Source organism: Heptranchias perlo, chromosome 26 (assembly GCF_035084215.1).
Source record: "Heptranchias perlo isolate sHepPer1 chromosome 26, sHepPer1.hap1, whole genome shotgun sequence".
NCBI lineage: Eukaryota > Metazoa > Chordata > Chondrichthyes > Hexanchiformes > Hexanchidae > Heptranchias > Heptranchias perlo.
Window position 1 is genome coordinate 25,942,061 of NC_090350.1, and position 22,252 is coordinate 25,964,312.

At 42.9% G+C, this 22,252-nt stretch overlaps 1 protein-coding gene across 1 annotated transcript; it reads left to right on the top strand.

The window, feature by feature from the left end:
• Nucleotides 1-743: 743 nt before the first annotated feature.
• Nucleotides 744-21,871, top strand: syf2 (SYF2 pre-mRNA-splicing factor). The gene is made up of 7 exons (XM_068006577.1): nt 744-825; nt 3,635-3,745; nt 4,914-5,039; nt 9,941-10,058; nt 14,856-14,946; nt 18,018-18,116; nt 19,301-21,871. The coding sequence occupies exons 1-7, from the start codon at nt 748-750 to the stop codon at nt 19,464-19,466; spliced, it is 789 nt and encodes a 262-aa protein (XP_067862678.1). The 5' UTR covers nt 744-747; the 3' UTR covers nt 19,467-21,871.
• Nucleotides 21,872-22,252: the final 381 nt, after the last annotated feature.

Here is a 22,252-nt window from a genome sequence, read left to right on the forward strand (position 1 = left end):
TAATATTTGGTTTGAACGTCAAAATTACAGCAGACTCCAAAATCCTCAGAAGGCAAACGCCCCCAGCGCTCATATCTCCCTGTGATGTTTCTCAAACCACCACTGCTGCAAATCGAGCTTTTGTGTACTTGAGATTTTCTTTTCCTGCAATAGAAGTTTGGTTCCACCTGTAGTTTAAGTTACGTGATGCCTGGTGTCCCAATGCATGCTCAGTCTAACTACATATTTTCACTTCATGGGCCTCTATACAGGGCAGCTTTCGCACGATCAGCTTTATTGGGGCCATGACTTTAAAGCTACGGGTCAGTTTTTGGTAGTTTTTAGGGTTCATACATGTTATTCAGAATGAAGTGGTGTCCACGACTCACGACTGGTATGAGGCTCGGAGGCTTCGACACGGCGACAAGTAATTCAATCGATCGATGCGGAGATCTGCAGACTGTTAACGGTTACATGTCCCGCCTCTCGGCAGCAGGACCTGCCACCTTGGGTCGGAGGGTAATTGAGCACTTTAAATTACTTTGAGCTTCCCCCTCACAGCCGGTGATTTCGGCCGGGCGGCTCCGCCTCCCCGGAGCTCGGACTCGCGATGGGTCTGTGTCCCGCGCCGTTCCCCACCGGTAATCTCGGTCACTGAGCCCAAAGGTCTGCCCGCTTCCATCATAAGTAGGCCGGGCCGGGCCGGGCCGGGCCTGAGGTAACCGTGACTTCAGTAACACCGATCTGTCGCACCAATGACGTCAGCAGATGCTGTTGGCGACGCCTGATTATCCCGTCATTTCCGCGTGGTTTGAGGAGGCAGCGAAGATGGCGGCGGTTTGTGAGGTGAGGATGGTGGAGTGGGAATTCTGAGTGGAGTGAAGGGGATCGAGTGCACAGCTATCGGGGCTTAAGAATGAAACCTTGAATGTGTTGAGAGCGAACGGTGGTGTGGACAAACTCACACAACACATTGAGGGAGTGATCGGTCACCGGTTCAGGCCCAATAAGATCGTCTATTTGTACAAAAACAAGATTATCATGACGAGGAAACACTGTTGTATGTGATAGAAAAAGCTCTAATTGTAGTGTCCAGTAAAGTAACCGAGCTGATATTGGATATAAAATAAAATCTGTTTGAATTTCCCTGTAAATTAGATATTTCTCAGTTTACAATAGAATAGGTAGAAAATCTGCTTCCTTCAAGCCACAAATGTTCCAATAATAATGGAATAAAATTCACTGATTATAATGGTCCTTCTCGACCCCATCACCTCTGGATGCTGCACAACAACAACTTGTACTTATTGTCGTAAAACGTCCCAAGGTCCCAACATCATTTGGATTTTCAAAGGGGATTTGATAAAGTGCCACACAAAAGGTTGTTACACAAGATAAGGGCTCATGGGGTTGGGGGTAATATATTAGCATAGATAGAGGAATGGTTAACGGAGAGAAAATAGGAATAAACAGGCCATTTTCAGATTAGCAAGCTGTAACTAGTGGGGTGCCGCAAGGATCAGTGCTTGGGCCTCAGCTATGTACAATCTGTATTAATGACTTAGACAAAGGGACCGAGTGTAATGTATCCAAGTTTGCTGACGATACAAAGACAGGTTGGATGGTAAGCTATGAAGAGCATACAAGGGGAGTGATTTTAAACCCCAAGAACGGGTGGGTTGGGGGCAGGTGGGAGTTGAAAATAATTGTTTTTTTGGGCCACAAAATTTTTGGACTTAGCATTCCCTGTGGGAAGCCTGTACTTTTCCACACGATGTTAAACCTGGAAATAAAGCCGGGTTGCGGTCGCGACCCAATAAACAACTATTTTCAACTTCCACCCGCCCCCAACTCACCCATTCTTGGAGTTTAACATCACCCCCAAAGAGTCTGCAAAGGGATATAGACAGGTTAAGTGAGTGGGCAAGAAGGTGCCAGGTGGAGTATAATGTGGGGAAATGTAAGGTTATTCACTCTGGTAGGAAGAATAGAAAAACAGAATTTTTTTAAATGGTGAGAAACTATTAAATGTTGGTGTTCAGAGGGATTGGGTTTCTTTGTGCATGAAACCCAGAAAGTTAACATGCAGGTGCAGCAAGCGATTAGGAAGGCAAATGGTATGTTGGCCTTTATTGCAAGGGGGTTGGAGAATAAGAGTAAGGAAGTCTTGCTGCAATTGTACAGGGCTTTGGTTAGACCGCACCTGGAGTACTGTGTACAGTTTTGGTCTCCTTATCTAGGGAAGGATATACTTGCCTTAAAGGCAGTGCAACGAAGGTTCACTAGATTGATTCCTGGGACGAGCGGGTTGTCCTTTGAGGAGAGATTGAGGAGAATGGGCCTATACTGTCTGGAGTTTAGAAGAATGAGAGGTGATCTCATTGAAACACATAAGATTCTGAGGGGGCCTGACAGGGTAAATGCTGTGAGGCTGTTTCCTCCGGCTGGAAAGTCTAGAACTAGGGGCCATAGTCTCAGGATAAGGGGTCAGACATTTGGGACTGAGCTGAGGAGGAAGTTCTTCACTCAGAGGGTGATGAATCTTTGGAATTCTCAACCCCAGAGGGCTCTGAATGCTCAGTCATTGAGTATATTCAAGACTGAGATCGATAGATTTTTGGACTCCAAGGGAAATGGTGATCAGCGGGAAAGTGGAATTGAGGTCGAAGATCAGCCATGATCTTATTGCATGACGGAGCAGGCTCAAGGGACCGTATGGCCTACTCCTGCTCCTATTTCTTATGTTCTTATCTGTGGACATGGGGTCAGCTTCCATGTGTATGCTGAGGATGCACCGCTGTACCTCTCCACCATTTCCCCTAATTTGTGTTATCAAAGTACCTATCCAGCATCAAGTCTTCGATGAGTCACATCTTTTTTGAGAAGACCAAAGCCATCTATTTTGGTACTCACCATAAACTGTGCTCCTTTGCCGCTGATTCCATACACCTCCCTAGCCACTCACTTCGGTTGAACAAAACCATGTGTGTAACATTGGGTCATGTTTGATCATGAGCTGAACTTCAAACACCATGTAGTCTTTATCACTAAGACCGCTTATTTCCACCTCTCTGCCACTTAAACCCTTATCCTTGTTTTTATCACCTCCAGGCTTGATTACTCCAATCTGGTCCTTGTTAGCCTTCCGTGAATCACTTTCTGTAAACTCCAACTTGTCCAAATTGCAGCTACCCATATTCTGTCCTACATTAACTCCGACTTACCCACCACCCCTAAACCTAACTAACCCTCAGCACATCCAATTAAAATCTTCATCAAATTCATCCACCGCCTTATTCCTCCCTACCTCTAAACCCTTATACAGACATAGATGCACATCAACAACCTTCAGTCCTCCAACTCCAGTGTTCCATGGATCCCCCACCCCCAATTAGTGACAGAGCCTTCAGCCACCCGAACCCTCTTTTTCAAACTCTTTCTGTAAACCTCTCTTCACATTGACCTGGCCTGTAGTCATATCTCCTGACCTCCCTACCATAGCTCAGCACCTAGGTTCTGTAGCCACCTTCCTTCAGTGAACACATAGAGGTGACTATCTGATCCAGGTTTTCCTCTGCATTAAACCACATTTGGAAACCATCTCATTTTAGAAATTTAATTGTGTAAGAATTTAGTTTTCATTTAATATTTACAGGTACAGGAGGTTCCTTGCAGCAGTGGGGAGTCTGAGACCTCAGCAGCAGATTTAGCAACACAGAAACGGGAGGAACGACTGAAGAAATTCCGAGATCTCCACCTTAAACGGGTGAGAAATTAATGGCTATTTTATTTAAAATGCCCTGTTTGTATCACTCAGACTAGGTGGTGCTATCTTGATGGGAAACGTGACCAACAGTTCGCAAGCTTTTCAAACCAATGCAAACAGCTAATAAGAGAAACTTCCAGCTGAATGAGATGAATGAAGTCAATTTTATTCCAAAATTTCTGTTTTTTTCTGAACCAAGTAATATTGGGACAATTTTAACCATTTCCTTTAACTTGTTAAAATTCTATGGTACTTCATTTCAGTTGACCATTCTAATACTGTCCGTGGGCAGTTGTTGATTTGTGCTTGGCACAGGGTATTGTCGATCCCATGGTTGTAGGCAGGAGATTTTCCTCAATAATCTGGACTGAGGTGGATTTTTGCTGGAATTGGGAGGGATACGGGGTTGTTGCCAGTAACTCAAATGTCGTAGGGTTTTTTTGGTAATGTGACCACAGTTCTAAAGCCTTGGTGCAGTCAGCAAGGGACTTGAAAAAACTGAACAGTTTACTGTTGCCAAGCCGTTGGTGGGTTAATGCAGTCTGCGTAGGCTTGAAATTTCCATAAGTTGTTTGGACTCTTCTTTATACTGGTTATTTCTGTGCTTCAGGGCAACAGGCAGCAGCGTTTGTGAGAGTTCAAATGCTGCTGGATTAATCATACTCTGGGCTTTTTAAATCAAGACCTCCCATGAGAGAAATGGAGATCATACAACAGTGGCTCCAAAAAAACATTGTTACCCAACTGTATAACCCACAGTGGTAATTGGATTGTGTATGTCGGGTCACGAGTCCAATTTATTTTATTTATTGACCTACTCTTGTATTTTAATGTGTACAATGAGAGTCAAGAGGACCAAGATTTAGTGCTTAATAGTTTTATTAATTTTAAATAATACATGTCCATCGTACCTTTTGATGTTGGATGGTGCAGATGGTGTCAATCTGTTGCCATGAATGGCCCAGGCTTCAAGTTGTCCTGAGTCTCGTCATATTGTGACTAATGAAGCCTTTTAAATATTGTAAGTATGGACATGTGAAGTAGTTATCCTGTTACAGATTCTAACGGTGAAAAAGTTCCACAAAAAAGTTCCATATATGCGCCAGGTTCCCTGAGAATTCTTGGATTTGTGACCCAGGCAGTAAAAGGTGGTGTTCCTTATTCACAGAGTGAATCTCGGAAATTGAATCACCTGGCAGTGGCAGAGGAGGACAGGATGTTGAAACTACCGGCCAACTGGGAGTCCAAAAGAACACGATTGGAGTGGGAGATAAAAGTGGAAGAGAAAAAAAAGGTATTTGCAATATTTTTTAAATTTAACTTGCTGAAAATCAGAAAAACTTGTTGAATACTTTGGAGCAATTCATAAGTAGGAGGCTATGGATCCAGATTTTTTTTAAAATCCAAATCAACAGTTCCCTTTGATCTTATGATACAAAACACCTCACCATCTCCAGCTTCACACAATTCCCTCTGTTACACAGTAATGTATACACAATGTATATCCAGTGTACTGGGACGTGCTGTTCTCCGTGACTGGCCTGTTTGAATAACAACGACCCCTTTTGATTGGTGTGATGCTGTCCCAGCCTAGTATAAGATATGCGATTTGAGAACCTTTTCACTCATTCATCTGACGAAGGGGATAATCTCCGAAAGCTTGTGATTTTAAAATAAATTTGTTGGACTATAACCTGGTGTTGTAAGATTCCTTCCCTCTGATATTTAACATTGAATGATGACATTTATCAGATTTTCAGTTTTACCAGTCACTGTAACAGCTCTTACCAAACATTTTATTTTAATCTTAAACATACCTTGAAAGTTTACGGTTAAAAAAAGACATTCAGAGCAAGTCACCATTGTTTACAACTTGAATAGAATCATAGAAGTTACAACATGGAAACAGGCCCTTCGGCCCAACATGTCCATGTCGCCCAGTTTATACCACTAAGCTAGTCCCAATTGCCTGCACTTGGCTCATATCCCTCTATACCCATCTTACCCATGTAACTGTCCAAATGCTTTTTAAAAGACAAAATTGTACCCGCCTCTACTACTGCCTCTGGCAGCTCGTTCCAGACACTCACCACCCTTTGGGTGAAAAAATTGCCCCTCTGGACCCTTTTGTATCTCTCCCCTCTCACCTTAAATCTATGTCCCCTCGTTATAGACTCCCCTACCTTTGGGAAAAGATTTTGACTATCTACCTTATCTATGCCCCTCATTATTTTATAGACTTCTATAAGATCACCCCTTAACCTCCTACTCTCCAGGGAAAAAAGTCCCAGTCTATCTAACCTCTCCCTATAAGTCAAACCATCAAGTCCCGGTAGCATCCTAGAAAATCTTTTCTGCACTCTTTCTAGTTTAATAATATCCTTTCTATAATAGGGTGACCAGAACTGTACACAGTATTCCAAGTGTGGCCTTACTAATGTCTTGTACAACTTCAACAAGACATCCCAACTCCTGTATTCAATGTTCTGACCAATGAAACCAAGCATGCCGAATGCCTTCTTCACCACCCTATCCACCTGTGACTCCACCTTCAAGGAGCTATGAACCTGTACTCCTAGATCTCTTTGTTCTATAACTCTCCCCAACGCCCTACCATTAACGGAGTAGGTCCTGGCCCGATTCGATCTACCAAAATGCATCACCTCACATTTATCTAAATTAAACTCCATCTGCCATTCATCGGCCCACTGGCCCAATTTATCAAGATCCCGTTGCAATCCTAGATAACCTTCTTCACTGTCCACAATGCCACCAATCTTGGTGTCATCTGCAAACTTACTAACCATGCCTCCTAAATTCTCATCCAAATCATTAATATAAATAACAAATAACAGCGGACCCAGCACCGATCCCTGAGGCACACCGCTGGACACAGGCCTCCAGTTTGAAAAACAACCCTCTACAACCACCCTCTGTCTTCTGTCGTCAAACCAATTTTGTATCCAATTGGCTACCTCACCTTGGATCCCGTGAGATTTAACCTTATGTAACAACCTACCATGCGGTACCTTGTCAAAGGCTTTGCTGAAGTCCATGTAGACCACGTCTACTGCACAGCCCTCATCTATCTTCTTGGTTACCCATTCAAAAAACTCAATCAAATTCGTGAGACATGATTTTCCTCTCTCAAAACCATGCTGACTGTTCCTAATCAGACCCTGCCTCTCCAAATGCCTGTAGATCCTATCCCTCAGAATACCCTCTAACAACTTACCCACGACAGATGTCAGGCTCACCGGTCTGTAGTTCCCAGGCTTTTCCCTGCCGCCCTTCTTAAACAAAGGCACAACATTTGCTACCCTCCAATCTTCAGGCACCTCACCTGTAGCTGTCGATGATTCAAATATCTCTGCTAGGGGATCCGCAATTTCCTCCCTCACCTCCCATAACGTCCTGGGATACATTTCATCAGGTCCCGGAGATTTATCTACCTTGATGCGCGTTAAGACTTCCAGCACCTCCCTCTCTGTAATATGTACACTCCTCAAGACATCACTATTTATTTCCCCAAGTTCCCTAACATCCATGCCTTTCTCAACCGTAAATACCGATGTGAAATATTCATTCAGGATCTCACCCATCTCTTGTGGTTCCGCACATAGATGACCTTGTTGATCCTTAAGAGGCCCTACTCTCTCCCTAGTTACTCTTTTGCCCTTTATGTATTTGTAGAAGCTCTTTGGATTCTCCTTTGCCTTATCTGCCAAAGCAATCTCATGTCCCCTTTTTGCCCTCCTGATTTCTCTCTTAACTCTACTCCAGCAATCTCTATACTCTTCAAGGGATCCACTTGATCCCAGCTGCCTATGCATGTCATCTGCCTCCTTCTTCTTTTTGACTAGGGCCTCAATCTCCCGAGTCATCCAAGGTTCCCTACTTCTACCAGCCTTGCCCTTCACTTTATAAGGAATGTGCTTACCCTGAACCCTGGTTAACACACTTTTGAAAGCCTCCCACTTATCAGATGTCCCTTTGCCTGCCAACAGACTCTCCCAATCAACTTCTGAAAGTTCCTGTCTAATACCATCAAAATTGGCCTTTCCCCAATTTAGAATTTTAACTTTTGGGCCAGACCTATCATTCTCCATAGCTATCTTAAAACTAATGGAATTATGATCACTGGTCCCAAAGTGATCCCTCACTACCACTTCTGTCACCTGCCCTTCCTTATTTTCCAAGAGGAGGTCAAGTTTTGCCCCCTCTCTAGTCAGGCCATCCACATACTGAATGAGAAATTCCTCCTGAATACACTCAACAAATTTCTCTCCATCCAAGCCCCTAATGCTATGGCTGTCCCAGTCAATGTTGGGAAAGTTAAAGTCCCCTACTATTACCACCCTATTTTTCTTGCAGCTGTCTGTAATCTCCTTACATATTTGCTCCTCAATTTCCCGTTGACTATTTGGGGGTCTGTAGTACAATCCTATCAAAGTGATCTCTCCCTTCTTATTTTTCAGTTCTACCCATATAGACTCCGTGGGCGAACCCTCGGATATATCCCCTCTCACTACTGCCGTGATGTTCTCCCTAATCAAGAACGCAACTCCCCCTCCTCTCTTACCTCCTGCTCTATCTTTCCTATAGCATCTGTACCCTGGAACATTGAGCTGCCAGTCCTGCCCCTCCCTTAGCCATGTTTCAGTAATAGCTATAACATCCCAGTCCCATGTACCCATCCATGCCCTGAGTTCATCTGCCTTGCCCATCAGACTTCTTGCATTGAAATAAATGCAGTTTAATCTAGACTGCCCTTGGTCTTTGCCCTGCTTTCTCAGACCATCTGTCCGGTCATGTTTTGTACACTCTCCCTTACTGCCTTTTGTTTCTGTCACCACTTTACTTCCCACTGACTTCCTGCATCGGTTCCCATCCCCCTGCCACATTAGTTTAAACCCTCCCCAACAGCACTAGCAAACACTCCCCCTAGGACATTGGTTCCAGTCCTGCCCAGATGCAGACCGTCCAATTTGTACTGGTCCCACCTCCCCCAGAATCGGTTCCAATGGCCCAGGAATTTGAATCCCTCCCTCTTGCACCATCTCTCAAGCCACGTATTCATTCTAGCTATCCTGTCATTCCTACTGTGACTAGCCCGTGGCACTGGTAGCAATCCTGAGATTACTACCTTTGAGGTCCTACTCTTTAGTTTAACTCCTAAATGCTAAAAAGTTAGTGACAATGCTCAGGATAAACACAGGGCAATGTGTTCGCTTGGCTCAGTTGATAGATTCTTTCCTCTGAGTAAGAGGGTTGCGGATTCAAGTTCCTCTCCAGGATCTGAGCTCATAATCTAGGTTGAAGCTCCAGTGCATTAGTGAGGGAGTGCTGTTCTGTCAGAGGTGCCAACATTAGAATGTGACATTAAGCCAATGTTGCATCTGCCTGTTCAGATGGGCGTAAAGATTCCATGGCACTATTTTTGAAGAGTAGAGTTTTGTGGTGTACTGGCGAACATTTTTCCTTTGCCACTTCGCCAAAAACTACAGAATAACTGGTCAATCACAAAATGGCGGCCACATTTGCCTACACTTCAAAGAAATTCATTGAATGTGAAACTCTTTGGGCCATTTCTGAGAGACATGATGCGGGGCTCTATAAATGCAAGTCTTTTTTTTATCTAATGTGGCTTAGGAGGACTCTCCACTAGTGGAAATTACAACTTGTTTGGTTGTTGGACAGGAATTGGATTGGTAATGTCCAGTTTCCTTACCAGCTCACCAAATATTGTGCCTTTTCATTGTCCTAGCATGTTTTGTTCTGAAATAGGAAACTTTGAAATGATCAAAGTATTATGTGCAGTTGAATGCTTTAATCTGTGCAAGATCCCTTATTACAACATAAGGGATGTTGCAGGATGTTTGTAATAGATATGAGTACAAAGGTGGTATGTAACTACTGAGATACAACAGTTGAGCTTGTTCTAAGAATGTAGCCTTGTACCAGGCATTGATACCATCTCTTTCAATATAATGAAATTAATCTTATTTTCATAACAATGTGTTGTGTATCCATTATTAAACTCGTCTTTAAACTCAATGTTTTTGTCCTTGTGGGTTTGTTGGAACGTATTTGTTTGGACCTTGATATATTGAGGAAATGCCTGAGCCTGAAGCTATTGTGTATTATGGTTCTGGAGCAGTGATTCTTATCTGTATTTCCTGCTTAACCTTGTAGGAGTGTCTGGAGAAGGGAGAAGATTATCAACGAGTTAAGCTATTAGAAGTCAGCGCTGATGATGCAGAGCGATGGGAACGAAAGAAAAAAAAGAAAAATTCAGATCCTGGATTTTCAGGTACTTGATCACTTTAATGCACATTCACTGCTAGAAATTTAAGGTGTTTATATTGTGGAGCCATCTGTCTGTTATTAATATCACCTTAAGAATACTTCAATTTTATCCAAACTTGTATCCTATGACTCTTAAGGGATTGTAAATGTAGGCGAAATGATGGAATTGAGGCTGCACATTCTTGGCCACCTGTTCTAGGCAGCATGTTCCAAAGGATCTGATGTGATCAGAAGGATCAGATTTGAAACCGTTGCTGTGCACCCAGGAGCAGTATTGTGGTTCCTGCAGCTGTTCTTACTTTATTGTTTATAAATTGATTAAATACACTTGGAAGGGATGAGGGTATTTTTCATTTTGTCACTAATTGTCTCCTCCTGAAGACTTTGGCACTTTGCTGGCACATGGTTTTACGGGCGCCCTCTGGTAGTCTCCCATGTAGCCATTATTCATGTGTGAACCTTCACAATGAGTGTTTTCAGACCCTGATGCTGTCCCCGCCCAACATTCACACACATGTTCGTTGAACAGGGGCTGCTGGATACCAATCAGAAATAGAAACCCTGCTTGGCTTTTTTCTCACCACCAACCCCAACCCCACCCCCAACCCAGCCGAGCTGCTGACGTTAATTGTAGCACACCCCATACCCCTACTGCTACATTGGCTGTGCTCCCCTAACTCAGCACAGACTGGGAATAGAACCCGGGACATTTCTGGTCTGTATGGCTACGACAAACTCATTGAGCACCCTGGTTAACTTTTAAAATTAATTTTTCTGCTGAAATCCATGTAAGAATGGAAAGCTTGTTTTTTAAAGGCATGATTTGCCATCTATATTCGATTCCTTCTGCCACTCAACTCCCCAAGCATCATTTCCTAGCTAAGAGTGCAGGCAGCAAATCTTATCAGCATAGTGGTTATGTTACTGGACTGGTAATCCAGAGGCCTGGACTAATAATCCAAAGTCATGAGTTCATATCCTGCCACGGCAACTGGGGGAGTTTAAATTCAATTAATTAAATAAAATCTGGAATAAAAAAACTAGTATCAGTAATCAGTACCGGATTGTCATAAAAACCCATCTGGTTCACTAATTTCCTTTAGGGAAGGAAACCTGCCGTCCTTACCCGGTCTGGCCTCATATGTGACTCCAGACCCACAGCAATGTGGTTGATTCTTAATCGCCCTCTGAAATGGCCTAGCAAACCACTCAGTTGTACAATCTCGCGACAGAAAGTCACAATAAGAATAAAACCAGACGGACCACCCGGCGTCGGACCACTCAGGACACGACAAAGGCAAACCAAGCCCAGTCAACCCTGCAAAGTCCTCCTCACTAAAATCTGGGGACTTGTGCCAAAATTGGGAGAGCTGTCCCACAGACAAGTCAAGCAACAGCCTGACACAGCCATACTCACGTACTTTCAGCCAACGTCACCGACTCTTCCATCACCATCCCTGGGTATGTCCTTTCCCACCGGCAGGACAGACCTACCAGAGGTGGCGGTACAGTGATATACAGTCAGGAGGGAGTGGCCCTGGGAATCCTCAACATTGCCTCCGGACCTCATGAAATCTCATGGCATCAGGTCAAACGTGGGCAAAGAAACCTCCTGCTGATTACTACCTACCGCCCTCCCTCAGCTGATGAATCAGTCCTCCTCCATGTTGAGCACCACTTGGAGGAAGAACTGAGGGTAGCAAGGGCACAGAATGTACTCTGGGTGGGGAACTTCAATGTCCATCACCAAGAGTGGCTCGGTAGCACCACTACTGACCGAATTGGCCGAGACCTGAAGGACATAGCTGCCAGACTGGGCCTGCGGCAGGTGGTGAGCGAAACAACACGAGGGAAAAACCTACTCGACCTCGTCCTCGCCATTCTACCTGTCGCAGATGCATCTATCCATGACAGTATTGGTAGGAGTGACGACCGCACTGTCCTCGTGGAGACGAAGTCCCATCTTCGCTTTGAGGATACCATCCAACGTGTTGTGTGGCAATATCACCGTGCTAAATGGGATAGATTAAGAACAGATCTAGCGGCTCAAAACTGGGCATCCATGAGGCGCTGTGGGCCATCAGCAGCAGCAGAATTGTATTCCAGCACAATCTGTAACCTCGTGGCCCTGCATATTCCTCACTCTACCATTACCAAAAAGCCAGGGGATCAACCCTGGTTCAATGAGGAGTGTAGAAGAGCATGCCAGGAGCAGCACCAGGCATACCTAACAATGCGGTGCCAACCTGGTGAAGCTACAACACAGGACTACATGCATGCTAAACAGCGGAAGCAACGTGCTATAGACAGAGTTAAGTGATTCCACAACCAACGGATCAGATCAAAGCTCTGCAGTCCTGCCATATCCAGTCGTGAATGATGGTGGACAGTTAAACAACTAACGGGAGGAGGAGGCTCTGTAAACATCCCCATCCACAATGATGGCGGAGTCCAGCATTTGAGTGCAAAAGACAAGGCTGAAGTGTTTGCAACGATCTTCAGCCAGAAGTGCCGAGTGGATGATCCATCTCTGTCTCCTCCCGATATCCCCACCATCACAGAAACCAGTCTTAAGCCAATTCGATTCACTCCACGTGATATCAAGAAACAGCTGAGTGCACTGGATACAGCAAAGGCTATGGGCCCCGGCAAAAACTTGTGCTCCAGAACTAGCCACACCTCTAGCCAAACTGTTCCAGTACAGCTACAACACTGGCATCTACCCAACAATGTGGAAAATTTCCCAGGTATGTCCTGTCCACAAAAAGCAGGACAAATTCAATCCGGCCAATTACTGCCCCATCAGTCTACTCTCAGTCATCAGCAAAGTGATGGAAGGTGTCGTCAACAGTGCTATCAAGCGGCACTTGCTCACCAATAACCTGCTCACCGATGCTCAGTTTGGGTTCCGCCAGGACCACTCGGCTCCAGACCTCATTACAGCCTTGGTCCAAACATGGACAAAAGAACTGAATTCCAGAGGTGAGAGTGACTGCCCTTGATATCAAGGCAGCATTTGACCGAGTGTGGCACCAAGGAGCCCTAGTAAAATTGAAGACAATGGGAATCGGGGAAAACTCTCCAGTGGCTGGAGTCATACCTAGCACAAAGGAAGATGGTGGTGGTTGTTGGAGGCCAATCATCTCAGCCCCAGGACATTGCTGCAGAAGTTCCTCAGGGCAGTGTCCAAGGCCCAACCATCTTCAGCTGCTTCATCAATGACCTTCCCTCCATCATAAGGTCAGAAATGGGGATGTTCGCTGATGATTGCACAGTGTTCAGTTCCATTCGCAACCCCTCAGATAATGAAGCAGTCCGTGCCCGCACGCAGCAAGACCTGGACAACATCCAGGTTTGGGCTGATAAGTGGCATGTAACATTCGCGCCAGACAAGTGCCAGGTAATGACCATCTCCAACAAGAGAAAGTCTAACCACCTCCCCTTGACATTCAACGGCATTACCATCGCCGAATCCCCCACCATCAACATCCTGGGGGTCACCATTGACCAGAAACTTAACTGGACCAGCCACATAAATACTGTGGCTGCAAGAGCAGGTCAGAGGCTGGATATTCTGCGGCGAGTGACTCACCTCCTGACTCCCCAAAGCCTTTCCACCATCTACAAGGTCAGGAGTGTGATGGTATACTCTCCATTTGCCTGGATGAGTGCAGCTCCAACAACACTCAAGAAGCTCGACACCATCCAGGACAAAGCAGCCCACTTGATTGGCACCCCATCCACCACCCTAAACATTCACTCACTTCACTGGCACACCGTGGCTGCAGTGTGTACCATCCACAGGATGCACTGCAGCAACTCGCCAAGGTTTCTTCGACAGCACCTCCCAAACCCGCGACCTCTACCACCTACAAGGACAAGGGCAGCAGGCACATGGGAACAACACCACCTGCACGTTCCCCTCCAAGTCACACACCATCCCGACTTGGAAATATATCACCGTTCCTTCATCGTCGCTGGGTCTAAATCTTGGAACTCCCTAACTAACAGCGCTGTGGGAGAACCTTCACCACACGGACTGCAGCGGTTCAAGAAAGTGGCTCACCACCACCTTCTCAAGGGCAATTAGGAATGGGCAATAAATGCTGGCCTTGCCATCGATGCCCACATCCCATGAACGAATAAAAAAAAATGTTTCTACTCCTCTGCCGATACTGCTTCATAAACAGCTGGTATGATCTGTGTGAGGGTCTCCAGGGTGACTTCTTCCCAGATTTTTCTCTGGGAATATTCCTAGCCTCTGCTAAGCACCATTCTCTGGTGTCTCAGCTGAAATCAAGAATTTACTATGTTAAAAATTGTAGGTATATCCTACTTCCCCATGACTAGTATATTGATATACCAGCATTGTGGTGCCACCTGAAATGGTCCAAGAGACAATGGTTGAAAGTGAGCAAGCAGTGATTTTCAAGACCATCTCAGCACATCTGACTTTCAATCACATGGGCAAATGTGGTTCACGGTCTTCCGAGCGGAGACGGCCTTAAACATCACGTAGGTCTTCAAACTCATAAAATACAATCTGTCAAATCCATCTTAATTGTACCATGCATTTTTGTGTTCTGTTTATTGTAAAATAGATTAGCAGAGAAATGATTTTAAGGCCACAAGAGCTTCTTTCCAGGACAAAACATTTTCATGGGAAAACAAAGGAACTTATGAGATTCTGTAATATTTTGTTTAATTACAGTATCATAGACATGGTTCAATTCTGAACTGGGTTTGTTAAGACGTTAATGTTAAGATGCTTATTAAATGAATATTTAAATTTTTATTTCAGATTTTGCAGCTGCTCAATTCCGCCAGTATCAGAGATTAGTAAAGCAGATTAAACCAGATATGGAAGAATATGCGAAGCAGAAGGATGATGTGTGAGTTGCTTTTTTAAAATGTACCTGTTGATCTTCATCCTAGTCTCTGAATGGGGCAGAAATGGCAGGTGAGGGTGGCCCAGAACCAATAGCCATAAAGAGTTTAGAAGAATGAGAGGTGATCTCATCAAAACATATAAAATTCTAACAGGACTAGACAGACTAGATGCAGGGAGGATGTTCCCGATGGCTGGGGAGTCCAGAACCAGAGGTCACAGTCTCAGGATACGGGCTATGCCATTTAGAACCGAGATGAGGGGAAATTTCTTCACTCAGAGGGTGGTGAACCTGTGGAATTCTCTACCACAGAAGGCAGTGGAGGCCAAGTCATTAGATGTATTCAAGAAGGAGATAGATATGTTTCTCAATGCTAAAGGGATCAAGGGATATGGGGAAAAACCAGTAACGGTACTGAGTTAGACGATCAGCCATGATCATTTTGAATGGCGGAGCAGGGCCGAATGGCCTACTCTTGCTCCTATTTTCTGTGTTTCTATGTTTAAAGAATAATACCACTGTAAGGCCACAGAAGTATTTCATGGAGATTTTCATAGCTGATGGCACTCGGGTCCATCCACTTCACTTTCTAATATAACAACAACTAGCCTTTATGTAGTGCCTTTAACATAGTAAAACTTCCCACAGCGCTTCTTAGGAACTTTATCAGACAAATTTGGACACCGAACCACATAAAGAGATATTAGGACAGGTGACCAAGAGCTTGGTCAAAGAGGTAGGTTTTAAGGAGCATATTAAAGGCGGAGAGGTTTAGGGAGGGAATTCCAGTGTTTAGGGCCTAGGCAACTGAAGGCACAGCGGTCAATGGTGGAGCGATGGAAATCGGGGATCAACAAGAGGCCAGACTTGGAGGGGTGCAGAGATCTCAGAGGGTTGTAGGAGGTTACAGAGGTAGGGTAGGGCGACGCCATGGAGGGATTTCAGTACAAGGATGAGAATTTTAAATTCGAGGCGTCGCCGGACCAGAAGCCAATATAGGTTAGCGAGCAACGAGGTGCTGGGTGAATGGGACTTGTTGTGAGTTAGGATACGGGCAGTTGAGTTTTAGATCAGCTGAAGTTTATGGAAGGTGGGAGACCAGCCAGGAGAGCATCGGAATAGTGGAGTCTGGAGGTAACAAAAGCATGGATGAGGGTTTCAGCAGCAGATGGGTTGAGGCAGGGGCGGTGAGGGGCGATGTTACAGAAGTGGAAGTAGGCCGTCTTGGTGATGCAATAAATAATTACCTTTTAGGTTCCTACTGAGAACCTTTAAATATCATGAGTAATTTTAAAAGCACTAATTCACCCAAAAAAACAACAAAACTATATGAAATGTATCTAGGGTCCAGACATGAAGATTCAAAATACCAAGAGTTACTTTTTCTTCAAATTAAATTTTAAATTAGTTCTCTTAAAGTCACAAAGTTGTTGTTGTCCAGACGCTATATACAGTGTTTAATAAAATTATACTTGAAGCAATATACAAATTAAATACTAAAAAAAATAAGAGCATAATGGTAATTAACAGCAGACAAATCTGCAGCTACACTGGGATTTATCGACCCTTCAAAAGTAGCCCACTGTAATGAATGGAATACTCCTCAGAAGACCCACAAAAATATTATTCATTAGTCTTACCCCTGGCTCTGCCTGTTCTTTAGGTTAAGTATAACTTACATCCATTGTAATAGTTTTAAATTCAATATCAGCTGTTCATGTGTGACTATCATTGTAAGTGTTAGACACTTACAATGTTCATTTTCAGAGTACTGTAGTACTTGAAAGTTTGTAAAAATTGTGTGAACCTTTCTGATTGTGTCCAGGCTAGAAGGATAGTGAAAGGAACTGATGAAGGGGGTGTGGGCAGAGACAATAGACTATGTGCAACAATAACAGGCAGAATATCTGTTCAATATATATATACATTTTGATTCTTGTGATTAGACATTCATTCCCTCTCCCTAAATATCCTCTCAACAACAACTTGCATTTATATAGCAGAAAGATATATATATATATATATATATATAGTATTTAGCATAGAGAATCTTCCCAACACTCTTCACAGAGGCCATAATCAGACAAAAACGGATGCCGGACAAAAGATATTAAGAGGGATGACGAAAACCTTGGTCAAAGTGGTGGATTTTAAGGAAGAGAGGGAGGTCGTGGGATTTAGGAGGGAATTTCAAAGTGTTGTGTCTAGGTGGCTGAAGGTACAGCTACCAATAGTGGGGCAAAGGGGGTAGAATGGGTGCACAAAAGGCCAGAGTCAAAGGAATGGATAGTTCGGGTAGAGTTGTAGGGCTGGAGGAGGTTGCAGAGATAGGGAGGGATGAGGCCTTGAAAGGATTAAAATACAAGGATGAGAATTTTTAATTTGAAGTGTTCGGGGACAGGGGTGATAGGTGAGTGAGACTTGGTGCAGGATAGGACATGGCCAGCAAATTCTTGGATGACCTGAAGTTTATGTAGGGTGAACAATGGAAGGCCAGCCAGGACAACATTGGAATAGTCAAATCTGGTGGTAACAAAGGCATGGATGAGGGTTTCAGCAGCAGATGGACAGAGGCAGGCAATGTTACAGAAGTGGACGTAGTCGGTCTTTGTAATGGAGAGGATATGATGTCAGAAACTCCGCTCAGGCTCGACTAGAACACTGAGATTGCAGTCTTGAAGGTATTGACTCTTGTTTGGAGTACTGTCCATAGATGCTAGCTGCCTCTGTACTCTTCCTAATCTTAACGTGCACCTAGATTGCGAATGTAGTAGCCTATTTGACTGTGACGGCATTACAGCTAAGCCTGATTCTTAGTGCCACAGACATGAATGTCAGAAAACCTTGTACTGAACAAATCTGGTAATCATTTAAGATTTTCTATTTAGAGTGTACTTTTCCTTTCTCATGAACAGTTCTTCACATTGCATTTGGATTGTTTGGTTTCCAAAACACCTGCATTGATATCACAGTGGAATTCCTGAGAGCATTATTTGATTTTCCATTATTATTGGGGTTAAAAACATCTTTCTACCTGTGCTGAGGGGGCTTGTTTTTGTATTTCTTACCAACAGCGGAGAGGAGTTCTACGCAAATGCTAACAGTCTGATTCATGGCACCCATGTTCCTTCCAAAGCAGGAGTGGACAGGCTGGTGGCAGATGTTGAGAAACAGTAAGTGTGTTTTTAATGCTATATTATTGATATGTGTTTGTAAAATATATACAATAGAGCAGGAGCTCATCTTGCAGAACTGGAAGGACAGGAAATCCCCCTCCTCTTAGCATACACTACTGATAGACACTAATGGTTATTGTGTGTAGTTGTAGTAATGCTATGCTGGAAGTTGACGGAGTGCTGATTAAAGCATTTGGCTATCACCTCATGCTTTAATCTGCTTGCGGTGTCTTACTGTAACATTAAGCAGGTATGACTGTACACTAGAACAATTATTAGATAATTCCATGTGTGTACTGTAATAGTTTGCAATTTTAAATTGTTTTCTGAGATTCTGCCAGGGATTAGTGTCTGCTGTATTTATAATTAGTTAGCATACCTGTTGTGTCTCTGTTTTGCTGGAAGACTCCCAATTTCCAAGTAGTTCTGATCTGTGGACGAGTTGAGGAATGTGCATCAAATTTCTGGACAGGCCCTATGGGGCTGCTGGCTGGTTCTGAATGTTAGGGTTGTTTTCAAGTGCCAGTATTGGCATCCAGAACTCTAGAAGGAGCTAATTCCCCATCTCACCTCAATGACAGCTGTCAGGAACGAATCCATTGAATACATTACCCAAGCAAATCTTTTCCGGCCAGCAAACTCAACACAGTGGGTCTCCATGAGGCTATTACTGAACTGGAACAAATAAGGTTGTTCTTTTACAGTCTTTTTGAGAAGAGTACTTCACTGAAAGTACTCCTCACCCTACCCACTCCCCCAATGTATTTTCCCCTGTAAAGTTCGAATTACAGCTATTGAATGAAAACGCTTCAGGGGCTAAACATGCTGCCAGAATACAAGGCAATCAGACTTGCTACACAATTCCAGTATTTCTTGAAGTATCGGTACCTTTATTTGTAATGTTTCCTTCGGGAGCCATTGGAAAACTACATTTCAGTGAGGTGCTTAGACCTCCAGTTCCTAATTATATGTCATGTATTTGGTGAAATTAGTAATTAATGAAGTAGTGTGGTCTGTAAATACACATCTTTCAACCAAGACACACTCTTTGCCATGATAGCATCAATGATGTGTTTCACATTAGCATAGATAACAGAAATTTCTCCTGGATAATTTTTAGTGTATCATTTTGCTTTGTTTTGCTATTCGCAGTAGCACAAAGTTTCATTTCTTTTTTTCAGAATTGAGAAGCGTGCCAAATACAGCAGACGTCGCCGTTACAATGACGATGCTGATATTGACTACATTAATGAGAGAAATGCCAACTTCAATAAGAAGGCAGAACGATTCTATGGAAAATATACTGCGGAGATCAAGCAGAATTTGGAGAGAGGAACAGCTGTCTAACGTTTTCCTAAAACATTCAAATGATCCTATCCTCCTATGATATTTAGAGGTTGTGATAAGTTTGGTATCCTGTACTCATGTAAATCTAACCTTTAACAATGTTACAAAATCTTTCACGCAATGGGCATCGTTTATGGATCCCTCTCTAACAGAAACCATACTTAGTGGAATACGCTTTTCGGGTGACTACTAAGGTTTATAAAGAGTCTTGACTGGATCATGACGTCTTCGTGCCGAGCTTTGTTTGATTTTTGGGTAGGAATATATAGCAATTTGTATTTGTTGGCTCCTATATTTTATATCTTTATTATTCAAAAGGAACTTTTTGTGTAAAGTCTATAAAATTTTTTTGGTTATTGTCTTGTTTTTGTTTCTCATCAAGATTTAAGATTCACTGTAGAAGAAAAGCTTGCTTTTATCAGTTATGAAAATATTTTTAACTCTAAACTTTTACAAAACATACATGAATACAAATGCAAGATGCTGATTTCTTGTTGATATTACAGGTTGATTACCCGATGTATAGTTTCTGTGAAGAACTTGGTCAGCTAGAAAACAGTCATTATTTGGACTGCAATCTCTGATGCTGTTGCAGAATTATTTTTCTGTAAGATTTATTCTCTGTAAATACCTTGTGTATGTGTACTATAATTTGTATAGATAAAATAAGCTTCACATTAAAATGTTTTCTATTTTTAAGCTATTTACACATTTTGCCATACAAGTGATCAAACTGAACTTCCCATCTACAGTTCTTTGGAGAAAAAAATGTTTCTTCCAATTGTAGCTAAATTATGTGCAGATTGATACTAATAACTTTACTCACTCGGACATTGACTAAAATTCAGTTCACTAGTGCAGGATTTCAATGTATCCGCAATGATGGTCTAGTTTGTTCCACCTAGGAATTCAGTCAGACTACCACTACATTGAAAAAGGATACATGACAACTTTTTGTTCAAAATAACTCAAATATATTTTGCACGTTAGTCATTGCACCATCTTCATCAGCCACGTGCTCCTAGCTCAATCATGGGCTGGCTGAATTTATCACAAAATGTGCAATGTATTTGTAAATAACCCTCTAATGTTTTAAGAGTCAAAGTAGGGTAACCTCTGCAATAAAGCTTTCAGTTTTTTAGCCGGCATTGTAAATATGTTGCATTCTAATATTTACTACACCACTAATGACTGCTCCAGTCAAAAAGTTGGTGCACCATCATTTTTACCCAGTTGTAAACTGAACAATCTGTTATAGTGTAAGGATTCAACTCTTTTCACCAGCATCTAATTGCTGTTTTACCTCCCATAGTATGCTTGAATATGTGGTTAATATAAAAAGTAAGTTAACTTGCCATTCAATAAGCTTTTTTCTTTAAGGGTAATGAACAATGGAAGTTCCTTTAATATACTTTTCTGCTAATGATTCACATACCCTTATTAAAAATAAGCCCCAGCGAGCTGAAATTCCTAAGAAGTAAGATATATTCTGCTCATGTCAGTTAGGAAGATCCTCATTAACTGCCACGGAGAAAGAAAGAACCTGCATTTATATAGCACCTTTCACGTCCCAAAGTGCTTTACAGCCAATGAAGTACTTTTTTGAATGCAGTCACTATTGTAATGTAGGAAACATGACAGCCAATTTACACACAGCAAGGTTGGACAAAGAGGAATGAAATAAATGAACACATGAAGCAGTAGTGCAGGGAAACAACAAAATTTAGTTGAATTTCTCTGTATTTCCCTACAAAATCTCAATAAATTAAATTAATAATGGAAACTCAAATGTTTAAATATAAAGCAAACTTACAACTAAACAACAATTGGAAATCTTCACCAGAGCACGAATTCTCACATAGCATTCACCTGAGGAAAGGCTGCAGGCAATTAATTGAACTGCAGTCAGAGACTTTTACGATATCCAAAATGTGCCACAAGTACAACAACACTGCCTAAAGGTGTCATGGGGAAAAGGGCTACATTCAAATGTTACAGGGTAGGTGTGGACACATTTAACATGGCAAAAGGCCATAGAAACTGTTTACATGTGAGTTTTCAATGAGTTATTGCAATAAACATAATCATTTCAGTGACGTTTATAAAATATTCTGCCTGGACTCACGTGAAGAATGGCCACTTCAGGAAGGTGGTGGAGGAGAGAGAGACGAGGAGATAATGGGAAATATGTGAGGTACCACTTGCAAAGTGAACATCCTTGCTGATAGTTTTGCTGGAATTTCCTATCACCAAAAAACATCGTATTATTCAAAATTGGGTGTGTTAAAATGCCAGCAGTACTTTGATTTCCTTGCAAGTGTAATATCTTTATACTTCAGTCAATCAAGTTTCATGTATGACTTTTGAAAGAAAACATGATCTAATAAAGATAGTTGTCAACAGCACTTTGAACTTCTTCTGTTCACGCTTTTAAAATTTAAATCATGCAGGAGTGGGATAGTGCTACTGAGCATTAGTGGAACTGAACAGACTTAGTCTTTGATCTCAGCTACGTTGGGGGTCGTTTTAACCGAACTTGCCGGGCGGGAAACCCACAGGATCGGGTGGAATGCTGGTTTTACACCTCGCCCAATGTTGACTTCAATGGAGAGTAAAATCGGGCAGGGTGTAAACCCAGCATTGCACCTGATCCTGTCAGTTTATGGGCAGGTTAGGTTAAAATTGTCCCCATTGGGGGGGGTACTAAGCAAAAGTTGTGGTGTCTAACTGTAGGGGGGACACAGGGAGGGGAGGGAGAGAAAATAATAGGGGAGTATCCCACCTGC

Excerpts from the sequence above, each read along its gene's own strand:
- syf2 (XM_068006577.1), top strand. The coding sequence starts at position 748 with ATGCTGTTGGCGACGCCTGATTATCCCGTCATTTCCGCGTGGTTTGAG. Across the intron at positions 3,746-4,913 it reads GAGATCTCCACCTTAAACGG|AGTGAATCTCGGAAATTGAA; the intron begins GTGAGAAATTAA and ends CCTTATTCACAG. Across the intron at positions 10,059-14,855 it reads TTCAGATCCTGGATTTTCAG|ATTTTGCAGCTGCTCAATTC; the intron begins GTACTTGATCAC and ends TTTTTATTTCAG.